The sequence below is a fragment of the Polyodon spathula genome, chromosome 11 (genome assembly GCF_017654505.1).
Source record: "Polyodon spathula isolate WHYD16114869_AA chromosome 11, ASM1765450v1, whole genome shotgun sequence".
Classification (NCBI taxonomy): domain Eukaryota; kingdom Metazoa; phylum Chordata; class Actinopteri; order Acipenseriformes; family Polyodontidae; genus Polyodon; species Polyodon spathula.
The window spans coordinates 38275365-38293051 of NC_054544.1; the positions used below are offsets into that span (position 1 = coordinate 38275365).

Here is a 17687-nt window from a genome sequence, read left to right on the forward strand (position 1 = left end):
CATGCATAGTGTCCACATAGTTAGCTATATCACACACTACACATTCAGCACAACTGGCAGTGGGTACATTTCCATGGAATCTATATAATAAATATAAAGAAAGGAACAGTATTGCATGGGAATGGATGTACACTGCATTTTCAGAGTAGGCCTGAGGCATGCTTGTGGGGCAACATGGTGAAGCTCACATTGCATTGCTGTCCCTGCAGTTTAGATAATAAAAGAGGGCGGCTGACAGTGATGACAATCCATCACAATTTACAACTACAAAATCCACATGGGGTATATGAGGCTGTGTGTTCCAATCGTTAAAAAAAGGACTTGTAACCAGGAGATCCCCGATTCTAACCCTGGCTCACTCACTGACTCACTGTGTGACCCTGAGCAAGTCACTTAATCTTTTTGTTCTTCGTCTTTCGGGTGAGATGTTTTTGTAAGCAACTCTTTAGCAGATGCCCTAGGATAAAGGCATCTGCTAAATAAACAAATAATAATAATAATAATAATGTAGGCAAGGATCTCTAGGTGAAATGTACATTCAGAAGTGAAAGTAAGGGATGCACCAATGGTGTTGTTGATGTCACTACTTGGGTCATTCAATTCCACCATGTGGGATTAATAGTATTAGATCTTCTGTATACAGTAGAGCAAGTTAAAATAAATAAATAAAAAATAAAAACATTTGTGGCCTTTTTAGTAGATTTGAACTTAGAAAACAGGCCTAACTCTCATGCTCTATAGCGACTATCTGGCTGTTGGGTACTAAGGAAGAAACTGTTACACAACCTCAACGTTTCCATGCACAGAGTCCTTGTTATGGCAATTACAGAGCTCTGTCAACCTTCTTGCCGGTGCGCTGATTGTCCCTGTCAGAGCCTGAAACCACAAGCTAATGAACTGTGACTAGACTCTGCATTGCAGACCAACAGCTTTATTACAGTACCTCTTTGCTCCAATCTGTTTACGAGCCTGCTCATTGTTAAAGCTCATTGTACACGTTGTTAAAGCATCAACCTTAAACTTAGTCCTGCTGGGTTTATGTATTGCATTATTTATGAATCACGTTCAAATGCCCTAATTGTCTCAGATGTAGTACATTTTTGCTTTTTCGTGTTTTTTTTGTTTTAGTAATGCAACTTACCTCATTGTGTGTATTTACATTGGATAACTGATTGTTATATTGTATCAAGATGTAAACTTAATAAAGAGAAAAAAAAAAAAAGACACAGCACTCCACAACATCAGGCAACATGTAACCCAGCAACCACAACAGAACTGATCGCATTGCAAAAACAACGATCAGAACGGTATGCACAATACCAATAGAACATAACATACCCATATGGAGATTACTCACACCTGTGTTTATCCAATTTGTGAACTGTGGTATTGCTTGGCATGTCAAAAAATAAGGGGTCTGATCAGCATTTCTGATCTGTCCAACTTGATACTGTTAGAAACGATGAAAATGTAAAAAGCTCTTCTTTGAATTCCTCAGGAAGATAATGACACTTCTTTCAAAATGGCTGCCTGTATGTCATGGATGATTCAAGATCGGGTAGTAACGTTTTGGTTCATCTTTTCTCGGAAGTCAGTCACTTTGATGCTTGTGTATTTGGGCAGTGATGTCTTTGTTCATCTTTTCTCAGTAGTCAGTCATGTTGCTGCTTGTGTATTTGGGCAGTGATGTCTTCGTTCATCTATTCTCAGCAGTAAGTCATGTTGCTGTTTGTGTACTCGGGTAGTCGGGTCTTTTGTTGATGATTTTAGTACGTGCATCACTATTATTGAGAAACAAAAAATGGTTCAAAATGTGCGTCTTAAATTTGAAGGAATACTGTACTTAACTAGAAATTGTAATCAATTTTACTGGAACTAAATGAAATACTCAAGGTGTTTTGGCAAATTAATGTGTTTCATAATGTTTTTCATAAGTGTCTGTGAAACAATGTTTAATTAATTGGAAATCAGTAAGCTATTGGCTGCATGGGGGCACGCACTAAACATAAAATAAAATAAATTGCATTTTTCAGACTTTGTAGTAAAATGGAAAAAAAAAATCTTCATTTTTTGTAATTATATGACATTCAGTCCTATAAGGAGCATTTTGTTAAAATGCCTCTTTGAAGTGTTCAAGTATTTGATCACAGATGAATGTTTTAATATAATTTGCTTTCATATGGCTTGCTTTTAATGTCTGCTTTCTTCTTGAAGGGATTAATGCTAACGAATGAATAATGGATCAGAATGTAAACAAAGTATTTCCGCTGATGCGTGTTCAAATACAGATCTGTTACTAACCTCAAACAGCTGGTTCTACAGGCCCTGGTTAGCACTAAAGGTAACATTAGGTAGGCCAAGATTAGTGCTAATCGAGGTCTGTAAAACCAATTAGCTAACAATTAAAGTGGTATACTTGTTCTGTTATTAATGGCCTCAGTACATAGGCCACCCTGCAATAATGGCCATATTCACAGTCCTGATTTGTTTCTACTGAACTTAGTGGAAATAAAGGTTCAATATCAACAATGTTATGGATTACAGTCGTCACTATAATAATTTGTTTTATAAAAAACAAAAGAAAAAAATGTTGCCGTATAATTAGCTTTCATTAGTAAAAAAAAAAAAAAAAAAAAAAAATCAAAAGCAATTTAAAACTGGGTTTGGTATATCATCTAAATTTTAAACTGTACGTTTAAATTTTTATCCAACACACCCCACATGTAAACTGAAAATCTGCAGTAGTGTATTTACCCATGGAGTGTATTATTGATCTCCTGCATATTTAGTAATATTTAGATAAGCCATACAGTAATTATATGCTGTTAAAAGGAGGAAACTGAATCACTTTTTGCTGACATCCTCGCTGTGTAAATTTGGAACCTGGCTGTAGGATTCTGGTTCAAAAGCATATTAGTGTACTAGTGTATTAAACTAACAAGTTGGAAGAGCAAAGTGGAATAGGCATGGTTCTCACAGAACCTCTCACAGGTATTTAAACTAATTAACAGGAGGGTTTCAAGAACATTGCTTCCCTAGAAACCGTCAAAGTCAATCAGTTGTAAATAACTTGAAGATTATATTGAGGCTGTTACAAGATGACAAATTATGGCATGGCTGTGTACTCCTAACCAGGAGACACTGGGAAGAAGACAGAGCAGTTATCCTCAGGTGGAGAAAAAGGTTACCAGATACTCCAAAGATATATAGTTGTATTAAGTGGAGATACAACTCTTTAACTCTGGTATTACATTACATTTTCTGATTGCTTTTCATCTGGCATCTTGTTGGGGGAGAGTTTGTAAAATGAGCAAGTTTACATTAAGCATGGTTTATTTTGGGCCCACCTGCAATGACATTTATTTATTAACAGTTAACTAACTTAAGGGAAATAAGTAAATACAAATATTACTTAAATAGAACATTTAATAAATAAATGTCAGATAATAAATACAAAATAAATTAAAACAAGAAAAGCAAAAGTCTGCTCAGTTTGAAACACATGATCCTAATGACCCAAAAACAGAGAAACGCAACTTATTAAATAATGCCAACTGGGCAATGACTAGGGGCATAAAAAATAAAAATCAAATTACAGTACTGTTTAATGCAGTTTGTCATGAAACAACCAGATATTGTTTTCAACATGTAAAGTGGCCTGTCTGTTTCTTGTCCAAACACTGTAGGGGGATATGAAGAATGAAGAACATAATCCTTGTAAATGATGATTGCAAACAAAATCAAACATATGCAGTTCTGTTATGACAACAATAAAGGGATATTTGATGAGAATGTTTATTCTATAAAGGCAAACTGCAATGTGCATTGGCCTCTTTTGTCCATTGTAGTCTGAGATATAATGCTTTAGCGTGCCAGTGCACAGGGTTAGATTATGCCTTTACCCATTAATGGATCTGAAGGTTTAGAGTTCCTCTATGTCACTCTATACCGGCATATCAGGTTCCCTTTTTAGGTACCAGATGATAGAATGGATTGTGCCATTTTGTAGTCCCTTGACAAAGTAGTAGACAGCTGATGCACAGTACTGTACATTGTTGGCAGCCTGTTAAACTATTTAATATGTACAAGTGGTAATGTTATTCCTTACCCCTGGTGCAGTAAACATGTCTCCAAGATCAGCACATGAGTAAATAAAATAGAGCCAGTGATGATAATGGTGAATATTGATTAAAAGGGGTGTTCAAAATAAATAGCCTATTCCTCAGACCACAAGAACTTTTTGGCATACTGATAAGCACTTTATGTTTGATTAGTTGAGAATGGAGGGTGTGTTTGCATCTATAAGCTAAAAGAGATTGCTTCAATCATATCATCTTCTTTCAGTGCATCTGTAGGAGTAGAGTGATGGTGTGCATTAGAGAAATGTCAACCTTCTTGTGTTTTGACTTTTTTATGTGCATTCTCAATTTTTTTTTACAAACTTTCAAGCAAATCAACCTGTCATTCTGCTGTAAACTTATCCCCAGGAGGAAATAAATGAGACCTACACAGAGACATCATTTTGAATTATGCAAAACAAAATTGCATCACAATGAAACTATGTGGAAAATTTGAAAAACTTTCAACCCACACATAAAGTAAACACAGCCTATGATAATAACAGGTACTGTATAGCAGAAGCATAAGAAAGTTTAAGGAAAGAAAGGAGATTGTGATCAAAATATAAAACAAACTTACAGACAATATCTACAATTTGAAAATCCAAAGTCCCTGTTTTGTATATACACTGTTTTACTGTGATCAGGAAGTGAACTAGTTAAATATTGTATTGAGCAGCACTGGATATCTTTTGTCTAAAGGCCAAAACAAGATGGGGAATGCATTCTTCTGTATTTTACAGTTTAGTGAAGACAGTGGAGGCAGGAAATGTACAAAAGCCAGCCTATTTTGTTAAGTATTGAATGTTATTGAGTATTATACCAGTATGTAGTCACTATTGCATAAATAATTTGTTTGGGGTTCGTTCTTCATTTGTATTACTGTAAATGGATAACTTCTTGTCTGGCGCTTTTCTTTTGCCTACATTTGAAGGCTATAGTAATCTCCTCCAGAAGACTCCTGTACAAAAGACCACCCAGGTGACAGTGCTTTGAATACAGGTAATAAGACCTTGCCTACTAATTAAGAAGATTGTGTATTCTAGGCTAATATTGTGTCAAAGTAAACTGATGTGATATTTCTCCAGGGTACATTCAATGAAGACGTAATTATGCAATTGTTTATTTATATGACAGTGTGATCTACAATACTATTAGTCAATAACACAAATGGCTGTGAAATCTGCATGTCGCTGCCTACTCATCTTTACATTACACTATACTGTGCCAGCATAAGAGGTGCTAGGAGGCAAGGTGTGAGCTGGTGAACAAAACACTGTACAAAAGGGTTTGCTTATCCAATCTTAGTTTTCAGTGTCTTAGTGATTAGTTCTATACTATATGGAATCTGAGTATTGTTTATTAGGACTGTGTAATACTGGGACCCCTCTCCAACAACAAAACCCTTAGATAATATAGTTTCAGAATAGGAAAAAATACAAAAAATTATATAACTTTGCAGGAGGAGAGGGGAAAGGATCTACATGTGGAAACAATGAATTGATTATTGAAATTAAAAGTGACTCACTATGTTGAACACCACTTTATTATGTCAATTATGAATTTATAATAATATGTTACTAATCATGTGTGCTTCAACTGAATAGGTTGATAGAAAATTGTATTAAAAGAAATAGAGACTATAATGTATGACACCACAGGGGTGCCTATTGGCCACATGGCCAGATTTATTTTAAAGGAAATTAAAATGAATGTTACAAGATTAACAATAAATAAATAGATACAGTTAATAATACACTGCCTCCTGTTGTGTTACTTGTTTTATAGTATTAACAATTTAATTCTATAGTGGCTTTGTTTAAGACTCCTTTACTGAAGTTCAAGAATCAGATCATTTAGTTTTAGAAAGATAAAAATGGGCTTATTTTTAAGCTATTTTGCAGATTCTGCAAGAAGAACCAAATTTGCTCTAGCAAAGTCCAGCTTTTTTTCTTTTTTTTTTTTTTTTTAGTTCCAAATATAAAAGCAAGCGCACAAGTGAACATTTCTAATATGGTCTCAAGTAATGTGCTTCCGAGAAAATGAAGTCTTTGCTCTAAAAAAAACAAGCTGCTTCAGCAACTCAATTCCCTATAGCAGTCCCACGTTACACAGTCAATTGTCATGGGACTGTACAAGCCCATTGGCACTCCTGCTGCATCACCACAGCAACATTACAGGTGCCAGAGACAAACAAATCTTCACAGACACCTGAACCCCCCACTTCCACCCCCTCAGCACAGACACACAGGCAGGGATCCAACACTGCTGCTTTATCCAGCAGTAGATTATAGTTAGCATATTCTTAAATATTCACACAGGTGTTTAAATTACTTGACCTTGCCTTATGCGTATTATAAGTCAAATCCATCACTATCAATAACAAATCCCTTATCTGTTTGCCAGTCCTGTGATGCCCCTATTATGCAAAGTAAAACTTTTTTTTTTTTTTTTTTTTTTTGAAAGCAGAATGTGTTAAACAAACTTCTGCAGCTTGAATATTTTAATGCACTCTTTCCAGAACCTGGCTGAGTTTGTCTTGCAGTTTGATTGAATAGCAGCATAAAACAAAGGCATAACGCAGGCCATGAAGAGTTGCTGCATTTCCTATTGAAAACTACCAATAATAAGACTGCAATTAAATATTAGCTAGCACATGCTTTTTTACTAACCAGTTAAATTTGTATTGCATTTTAATTAATCATATTAATAATACATTAAACACTTACAGTATTCATATTTGGATAGGAGGGTTGTTTCACTCCTGAAATAAACAACCCTTTTATTTTTATTTTTTTTTAAATGGTATATTATACAGTATTATAGTGGGAGTAAATCCATACAGTGGTTTTCAATTTCAGCACTTTTTTTTTTATTCTGCTTATATTCTTATCAGAATTTAAAACATCTATGCAACTATCCACTTATGGAAAAGACTGATCAGATTTGATTTTTATAAGCACTTTCCAGGCTTATGTTTGCATGCTACTGAATATATCAATGTCATGTACAACTCAAGGCAAGGGAAGGGCTTGACCTTGTTAACAAAATCTGAATTATCCAAATGATTAAAAATGCATTAATTTTGTTAATGCATTAGACATATCATCTGTACAAAGAAAACAATATCTGGAATTATTATTATGGATTTAAATTTAAATAAACAAAATCAATTTCCTTTCCATCAAAGGGTCTCTGAATATGAATGTGAAGGACATCAGAAGTTGATTTGAAAATAATTCCTGTGTTAATGCAAACGATAACCCCCTTTTTTTTCTTCCTAAATGCTATTTAATGCATGTTTTACCACTAAGTCTGGATTTGAGTGCTCAACGAAATCTCTGTCTGTAGAAAGTTAAAAGGCTGACACAAACAGAAAAGCTACACTTCTTGTATTCAATCCTCGTTTGTTTCGGCTTTGAATGCGATGCCTTCGGATTGTTTTTTTTTTTTTTTTTTTTTAATGAGCTTGTTTATCCTTACAAGCAATAGCTGATGGGTTTATTTTGAGAAAATTAATTCCCAATCTGCACTTATAAATGGTTCTCAGTAGATGGATAAGCTTTCACGTAGGCAAGAGGAAGCAAGTTTAACATTTAGCTCAGGGCTCCTGCTTCAGCTGAGTGGTGGATGAATGGAAATAGACAAAAAAAGGAATTCCATTTGTAGCAGGCAAAAGCCTATTTGTGGTGCCTTAGGTCTTAAGCTGCTGACAGTCTTTTGGATGAAGATGAGATGAATGAATGAAACAGAATGAAGCTTTTAGCTTTACAGCATGATTTTCTATATAGTGCATCTATAAACCTAGTGGTTTCAGGACATTAAAAAAAAACATAAGACTAGAAATCCAATAACCAATTCCAGTTAGTTTTCTGGGTTAAAAATGCAGCACATGCTCCCCATTGTGCAATTATGCTCATTTTATTTAGTTTATTTTGGTTCAGACTAGAGTAGTAGCCACAAAAAACATATTTTTCCAGGATAATTAAAAAGTACAAAGCTTGCACAGATTCCCCATGGTTATTATTTTATTGCAGAGACAACATTGGTATTTAACTTTATGCCTTAGGATACCTTTGCTAAAAAAAATAAATAAATCATCGTATCGCCCTACATATATCTACATATATTTATCTTTCTTGTGGCTGTTACACAATCAAGCAATTACCTTTAAAAAGTGTTTTTTTTTTTTCTTTCTTAGTTTTTTACACTAACAAAAACATCCTCCTTTGGTTTTGTAAGACCTAATTTAAAACAACAATCTTTTTTTTATTTTATTTTTTTTTTCATTTCTAACAGGATAGTGAGATGTCTTCAAGCCATGATAAACTGTCATTTGTTGTCAGTTTTTCAAATCTTCTAAATTGATTGCAGAGTGGCCCTGTACCCTGGCTACAAATAAAAGTTCAACTAGGACTCTAGCTTTCAAGCAAATGTCAGGTAACATTATAAGACATCCAGTTCAAGGAGTCGTTTCAGTCATTGCTTTATTCAGTGTTATGACATTTCAAAGCAGGAGTTCATATTCATCTAGCTTACTCAGGCACACACTCCTGCTGAACAGCTGTGCAATAGAATGTGAATGCTCTGTGCAGCCATCTGATTGGTTGAACCCCCAGGTGTATTAGACAGTATCCATCAAGTGTGCCAAGCTATACTTACCCACGGAACAATACTAAAAATATATTTTTTGTGACCACATTTTCATGTGCGGTTCCATATTCTTTTGCACTACCAATCGAACCAGGAAAGAATCAACATGTCACTTCCACTGCAGTCCTCCATGGACCCAGTTTCACCTCTGAAAGGGACTGAGGCTCAGGTATAAAGTTTTCTTTACAGTTGCTTATCAATTATGGATTTGCTTTAATCAATCAAACAAGGTGAAGTATTTTTTTTTATTGTTTTGCAGTAAACCTGGGGTTTAGGCTCATAACTTCTCTACACGGTCAACTACCAGACAGTGGTGTCCTCTAATCAGTGTTGCTTTGCTTAATTATACCTGAATAGAAATCATATATTTAACACATCCTTTAAACATTCATTCAAACCAATCTGCATCCATGGCATCGATGCGTCAGTTCTCATTCACCTTATCCCCTGAAGTGGTATGGGATCAGGCTATATTTTCCAACTTATTGGCTGTACAATTACATCTGTTCATCGAATTTATTATCTAGTATTTGTGCTTTAAATTAATTCATGTGGTCTTATTTCTTCTAATTGGTCATTTTTCTATTTACTTGCAGTAATCGGCTCCTTGTTTTTTTTTTTTTTTTTGGCTAATTTACAATTTGTTTTTCTCTATACAACTTGAAATCCCTTTTCTTGGTTTTCCTTTATTTAATTAATCCCGGTAGACAGTCAGCATCCTTATACTGTTATTAATATTACAATAAAGTGTAGAGAACTCTCACAAGAAAGTACTTGTAACATACAGTATAAAAAGTCAGAAAGCTTTTCAGCATCTTGCCTTGTCACATTATTCATACAATATATATACACACATACAATATATATATATATATATATAGATATATATATATATATATATATATATATATATATATATATATATATATATATATACACACACACACACAAACAAATATATATATGTGTGTGTGTGTGTGTGTTACTCATTAAGGCTGGGCCATAGCAATATTCCCTCTATATTTAATAATCAGCTCTTTTGTTACTTTTGTTTCGGGGGTGAGGGAGGCTATTTTATTAATTGCGCATTGGCAATCATACTGAAGAACAAAAGTTTCTACATGCTTTATTTTATCTGACACCAGTCAATCACCCAGCCTGAGCAACAATGGAAGCTTCTTACCTGCCTAAATTATGAAGTTCTTATCATTTTAGTTGATCTCTTACAACTGGTGATGATACACCATTTACTTTCTGTACTCTGCCACGCTTATCAGTTCGGCTATGCTAGCTTTTTTTTTCTTTCTTTTGAACTCCACTTCCTCAACAAATATTGTCAAAGTCTTAAATCAAGAGCACCATCTCAGCTGATTTGCTATTGAGCAATTTCACAGAAAACATATCATTTATTTGTTTGATTTTTACTTCAGTATTAATCTTTATTTAAATTAATTAAAGCTTTGTGAATAGGCTCCATCAGTTATTTATGCGGGTTTAAGTCTCGTCTGAAGGATGGAGTACAAGGAGGTTAAGTGGCTTGATCAGGCTCACACACAGTGAGTCAGTGGCTGAGCTGGGATTGAACCAGGGACTTCCTGGTAATATGCCCCTTTCTTTAACCAAGCCTCCTTATGAAATCACTACTTTTTGTTTTGTTTGAATTATTTCATGATGTATTTCATTCTTGTAATACTGTATGTTTAAGACATTTGGTAAATAAATATGTCAATATGTGTATATTCCGTAATAATCACATTTCTACTTGATGTTTTGTAAAATGCCCTACCCATGCAGCTGCAAATGCAATACAAATAACTCACAGATGGACGCCTACACCACACATAAGTCTGAGTTCTTACAGCTTGCTCAATAAGACACTTTCTGCACTGCTAACATATTGATTGCCAGTTTGTTGTGCACGAGTCAACATAAACACGACCCTCCCCCAGCCTCTGATAATGTCGGGACATTGTAGGATAATACCTGGGGAGCATCTTTGCAGTTCTGCCTGTGGGGGTTATACCTTATTTAACTGTCCCATCCATAATTATACCACTTTAACTGTCTGAAATAAACAATGTAAGTCAAATGGTGAAAAAGGTACAACTTTGTCTATGCCCACTGCTCCTTAGTACAGTGCAGTGCCACTGCAGTGCAATAACAGCCAATGTGTTACCATCTACCATTTTCTCTGCAGAACATGCCTAAAGTTATGCTGTTCATTTTCCACAATTCAAAAGCTTCAGTCCTGTAAAGTGTTTGATCATACTTCTCAGAGAGAACAGAGTTTACTGTGTATATCTTTTAAAATAAAAACCATTGCCAGTGCAGTTTTAAAAGCTGCGACAGAGAGAGAAAGAAAGAGGGAAAATACATGGCAAGTCTATGAAAAATGCAGAATGCAAAAGTCGGAGCCACACAGTATTTAATAAGCTGGTGAGGTCAACAGGAGAAAAAGCGTTTTTGCATCACTACACTTTCCTTCATACATGAAGTGTTCTCAATCATTTACCAACCTGCTCAATGAAAACCGTTGCGTTCAAGTGTAATATGTTACAAAATGACACATTTAAAGACACGTTCATTTATAAGGACTTATATAATATACAATTTATCTTTACAACATAAAACTGTTTTAATACATAATAATATGTTGCTGCTCAACACTCAAGTTGCAGCAGAAGTGTTTAGGAAGATGGATAGAACTGCTCTTGGGCCCTAATCTTGACTCGCATATCAATCACATTTCAATTATAAAGTTATTGATGTCACCTTTAAACGTCAGATCAGTTGAAAAATGTGTTGAATGCAATACCAAATTTCTAATTGAAAAAACCTGATTTACCAAAAACATGAATACACAAAATACACAGGCTCCATGCTATTCTCATGTTGTCCCAATTAAGTCCTGGGGCGCTCTATTCATTAAAACATTGGTTGTTTTGCCAAGGTCAATTTCAATGTCATTGTTCTTCTGGCACATCAAATCAGACTTTATTCCAACTGGAATGCCTTTTCTGTTTGTGGCTTTGTCGCTAAATCAAGATACAAGAATGAGCACCAAGCAGTTTTCCAGGGGAGCTGCAGTTCGTTCACAAATGTTTATTTTCCAATCAAAACTAAAGACATTTGTCACATTTGCAGATTCGCAAGCAGAAGGTGAGTTCATGAAACCAAAATGTTTTTCGATAATGTTAAATCACCTGATTTTCAATTCCCTCTTTCTTTTGGCTGGCAGATACTGAATTAAAAATTGATGATGACAGAATACAGTGACCTGCTTTGTGTAGCCTTATAGTGGCGGTCTTGAATAGATAACAGTGGAAAATCTCCATCAAGCTAAAACTTGTTAAGAAAATGAACTGCAGCTTTATTTATTCCTTTCCTGGTGTTGTAACAAAACTGGAATAAATGAAGTCAATTTTTAAAAAATATGATCTCAAAATAAAATCGGAGACTGTTGAAAGCAATAGCTGTGGATTCTACAAAGAAAATGCACATTTAATTTTTGGGATTGTACGGTTTATTAACCTTCAAATAGTTCCCATTGTTTTCGTCTAAATGTAGCTTAAATTCTTCTGAGGCTACTTAATGTAATTAACTAGAATTAAATATCTGACAGCTGCTTCCAATAAATTCTTCTGTATTAAGAATGGACTCTTTTGGCATTCATGTATGCCTCAATGAATGCTGCGTGGGACTAGGATTACTTTTCTAAATGTAGACTAATTTTGTAATTACTATCCTATTAAGTGTAACAAAAAAAGAAAAATGGACAACCTTTATTATAGAGCTTAACTTCAGAAACATGACATACTGTAATCTTATATTGAATCTGTTATCAAATTATATCCACTATCCTAAATAACATTTCATTACTCTGAGCAAAGTCTTGCCAGAAAATAATGTCACTGGAAATGTGGTGACATAAAAGATCAGAAACTAAATGTGAAACTGATGGCTCATCATAACCTCCACGAACTACATAAAAATATGTGTTAAATGAACATATATGTATTACACACAGTGAATCTACACTTATGAGCTGCTGTTAAATTCCAGATTTATTCAATCAGCCTGGTCACCAGTTCTTCCTAAAATAATTGCAGCTTGAAGAAACAGAACTGTGGAAGGTTCATGGACTGCAATTTTGATAACTTCATTTTACACTAAAAACTTGTGACCAAGTGTGAAACATCTCATCCTGTACCTCCTGCAGTTATTTTACTAGAGCAGTGACATAAGATGCATGTTTCACTACTGTAAGTATCATATGTTTTTATAAAAGCATCACAAAGTGTTTCTAAGTGTTATATAAACACTTAACCATAGTGTTAAAAATGGTACTGGTGTCCCTGAGTGGCTCACTTGTTAAAGATATGAGTGCACGGTGTGCAGGGCGATTCATGCAGTAATAGGCTGTGCGAAGTCGTCGATATTCATTGGGTTTATACAGCGAGCATCACATTGTCCCTGACACTCTCATGGGTTAGGGAGGCAAAATCACAAGGCTATAGTGGTCCCAAAAGTAGCACAAAGAAATGGTCTACATAAGATAAACAAGAGGACTGGTACATGATTCCATGAACTAATTTGTTTTTTAGCAACATATCATGTCTGATATGGCCACCGATGCTTAGCAGCTATTGTTATGTCACATTGTGTTGGATATGTGCCTGTGTGACACCTTATAAGCACAAGTAGATACTGTTGCCTCAAGTAGTTTTCACTGGAAGGCATCTGATTGGACAAGGAGGGAAGTTTAGATTTTGCTAATTTCGTTACATTACCATGAAGGAACAGGCTGACATGCTGAGGGTCGTGCCTTGACAGTGGGTGGGATGCTATATACAGAGTGGTTACATAGTCAGTGTTTCACTTTGTAATAATCAAAGAAACTTGGCAGGTGGAGACTCCAAATGAGTGTTTTGGGCACTCTTTTGAAGAAGGGCTCCATTGTAAAGATAATCTGATAAACAACAGAGAGCATCTTTTTCAAAGGGACACACAACACCCTTCACATTGCATGAATAGGGAAAAAAGGTTCCATCTTGCTCCCATAATGGTTTGTACAATACATTAAGAAACCATTAAGGTTCAACCCTATAGTTTTAAAGTTATGATCCAGAGCACCTTCTGTGTGACACAACATGACCTGCAATTTTAAAAACACAGCTCAAATCTGTACTGCCATGACAGCCATTCAACTAACTGTTCAAAGTGAACAATGCCAGTGGTAAGAAACCAAAAATACCATGTTCAGATCACACTAATTATTCTTTCTGATGCTAATTGTTATTTAAATCTAACATGAACATTTTTAGCCTGCGGCGCTAACACCAAAATATATTATTTTATAGATTTGTTTGTATGCATATAATACCAGGTGCACTGTATTGTACAGAACCTGTACCATTGCATAATACATTTAATTGAGTTTTACATTGTACTCTATATTCAGTTCAGAACACATGTTGTTACCATATTTATCAAACGCATCTGACAGAGAAGTCTATGACATGAACAAGAATAATTAATTCAGATATATATATTGTTAACTGATGTATGCTTATTCTCTCAATCACACTGCATGCTAAATACAGTAGAGCGGTTATGTATACATGTGACAATAACTTAAGTGCACCTGCATGGCGGTTGATTTACATGTATTCTGAAATGTACCTGATTTTAACATCTCTGTGTTAATGATTTTAATACTGTGCCTGCACCATTCTCCCTTCCTCTAGCACCAGCGAAGGTGAGCCTTAAGTACTGCTCAAACTGCCTGACAAATGAGAAGACTATACATTTACAGCCTGATCATTTACAAGAGAAATTGCAGCACTGCGGGTGTTTCTAAACGTCTTTATGTTAAGCTATATTAAAAAAAAAAAAAAAAGCGTCAATAGACTGTGACAGCCATTTGAAATCATCCCATGACTAACTAAACCATGCTGTTGTCCTAAAACATTATTACAACTCATTATTTTCTTTACAATGTCACCTAGTCAAAACGTGTTGAATGATTAAAAAGCCAGATTAAAAAAATAGATCGGCTACTACGATTTAAACGTATGGTATAGACATAACTAGAATGATTAAAGCCATACTCCATAAGGTTTGATTATTTTATTTTTGAATGGTTAATACACAAGCTAATACATTACTCTGCTATAAACCTGCAGAACACACAGATACAGTTGTGTACTTAAAAAATACAATAGCAAACCCGGGACGAATAACAATTTTATTGTTTCTGACCGGAACACAAAAACGAAGTATTTTATTATTTATTTATTTATTTATTTATTGCTCTACTAGTTTCCTTAGAATATGATCTAAATCGCGAAATGTTTACTTCCTAGTCAGGTTATCTTATATAGTTCGTTTCCCATGTGCAGAAGGACCGAGTCCATCTGTTGTTCACATTGATGTTCAAGCGAACCAGACTCGGTGCGTTTGCCAAACGGACCGAGACCTATCTCTTTAAGTGGACTCGTACAGTTCGTTTCCCAAGCGGATTTTGTTGTTCACACTTCACACCACGCCTACCGAACCCTACTGAATGCGGACCAAACACTCTAAACGGACCCGGTGTGAATACTGGCGAAAATGCTATGTTATCTTTTCTAGTAGTGCGGGTAGCCTTCAAAGATTTAGCCTCAGTTTCTGGAAGCATATATTACTGTTCGCTGTGATAGCTGACATATGCTAATTTTAACCATGTGAGTTAGGGGGGCATTTGTTGTTAAGTATTCCGTGGTTGTACTGTATATCGTGGTTGTACTACATAACTACCATAGCTCTTACTGAAGAAGCCATTGCCTGTCGGTACTTGCAACGTTAATTCTCTGAACGTATATGAATCCGTGTTATAGAAAGAAAAATTAAAAAACACCCTCAACGCCGGTAACTAGGAATGTATAAGTATTCCACTGCCTCACTGACTAAATCAGAGTGATAATGTGTACAGTCTACTAATCTTAATAGAATCGTAAACCAAATGTGTATTTGCTAAATTATATTATGCGTTGCTTTGCCTGAGAAATGCTGAACGTCAAGGTTAAAAACAGTACTTATTTAAGTGCACTATTTCAACAGCCTGCTGTGCTCAGCCCAGTGTAAATGAAGACTCGCTGAAACTACCGGTTCAGTATTATGCCGACTCAATTTTGAACAGACAGCATTCATTCGTGTTTAAATATAGACTTGACAAAAGAGCTGTTGCCGGCCAAAGGAATCCTGTGTACTGTTGGTTTCGACAACGCATCCTCTCCAGGGAGCAACGCTGTTACTTCGACATTGAATGAACCAGCAAACCAAAAGGCTATTCGTTTAGAATTACAAATAGTTCGTGTGAGAGTTATCGTGCCCTTCACTGATGCACGCACAATGACATGTTATGGCTTTTGTTGCCTACATTGTTATACATATATGTCCCCTACATGCATTTGCTTTATTTCTAACCCTCTGATTGAAAATGCCTTGGTGTCAAATGTTTCATAAAGCCATTCATTCGTGTTGTTGTTCTCAAACCATTTTATTAATACTCTTTCAAATAGGCTACATGCAATGTCCCTTTTAAGCGGAACACAAATAAATGCTTACCTGCACGTGCCCCTGGTACATATTGAGCCTAGGGTGAAAACGTCGCTTTCCCAAAGGTGAATATCAATTAGTTGATCACTTGCAATACAGTTTCACAGGAGGTGTTCAGAGGTGCAAAGCTGAACTGGAAGCGGTTTGCCGTAGTTGAGTCAGAATGGGCAATGCGATTGACGGGGAAAGAAACACTCAGCTGCTTTCCGTGCGAAAGCGAGGAGCTGTCCTTGTCTGAAGTGCTGAATACGTTCTCTCCGTGTTGTCGGCTGCTGGAGGAAAGGAGACAGTCGCACATACAGAGGAAGGTAAATGAGTGTGCAGGAGCAGCTGTGCACGCGGAGAATCGCCGCGAGCTGTCTCAGGGATTGTCCCTAACTAGGGTGACATTGATGTTCTCGTGCTGGTCGTGGTGGAGCTGCAAAACCACACAGCTGCTGTCTTTGTTGCGTAAAATAGTTTCAAGTCTACATTTCTTTCCTTCAGTCTGACTGTTTTAATACTTCCAGTGTTCCCCTCACTCCGTCCCGGGCTAACCGCGTCAACTCTCGTCTTTCCTGGCTATCTATACTGGAGCCGCCTCCTTTGGCTCACGTGCTCCATCATAAGGAACACAAGTGAACTCCGAACACATTTGACAGGATGTTGGCAACGGGTCATGAGAGAACCGCGGCATTATTTAGTAAGCCTGTACTGTAACACTGTGGATGGATCAAGTGAAAGTATACTATTTTTTAAAGTGTGAAATCCAAAATAAAATCTGATATCTGATATCTCTCTCTCTCTCTCTCTCTCTCTCTCTCTCTCTCTCTCTCTCTCTCTCTCTCTCTCTCTCTCTCTCTATCTATATATATATAGAAGCCTCCAGTGGTAAGATTAATAGGCTTACCCAGCTATGATAATGTCCTGGACTCGAGCCCTATGGAGCTTGGCAATGTTGTTCTTGCAGTGCGGTTTTAAAGTAAGTAATCACCTACTGATGCAATGCAGCTGTAGGAAAAACATCCACTTCAGCAATGCAACTCTGTAGATGGATGTTCAAAATGAGGGGGAGCACTGTGGATCATAAAGGGTCCTGTAACTGATGTCTATAACTTACCTGTTATTACATTATTATTGAATTGCCTATTATGTTGGGAATTGTTTGTCTTGCAGAGCGATTCCAGTGTTCTTGTTGAATTATTTAGAACTTTTTAAATTTTATTTTACTGTTGAGCACAGCTTGATTGCAGAAACAAGGGATCAATTCTAGAAATAAATTACATTTTACACATAAGGGCTGTATCATTGAACTTAATTTTAACAGTTTATAATAAA

General features: G+C 35.9%; 1 protein-coding gene across 1 annotated transcript in view; it reads right to left on the reverse strand.

The window, feature by feature from the left end:
- LOC121323479 (PEX5-related protein-like) overlaps window positions 1-16905 on the reverse strand; it is an 80714-nt gene extending 63809 nt beyond the window's left edge. The window contains exon 1 of the mRNA XM_041264563.1: window positions 16380-16905. Within this exon, the coding sequence (XP_041120497.1) occupies window positions 16380-16400 (21 nt within the window). The 5' untranslated portion in view covers window positions 16401-16905. The remainder of the gene's footprint in view (window positions 1-16379) is intronic.
- Between the last annotated feature and the right edge of the window lie 782 nt (window positions 16906-17687).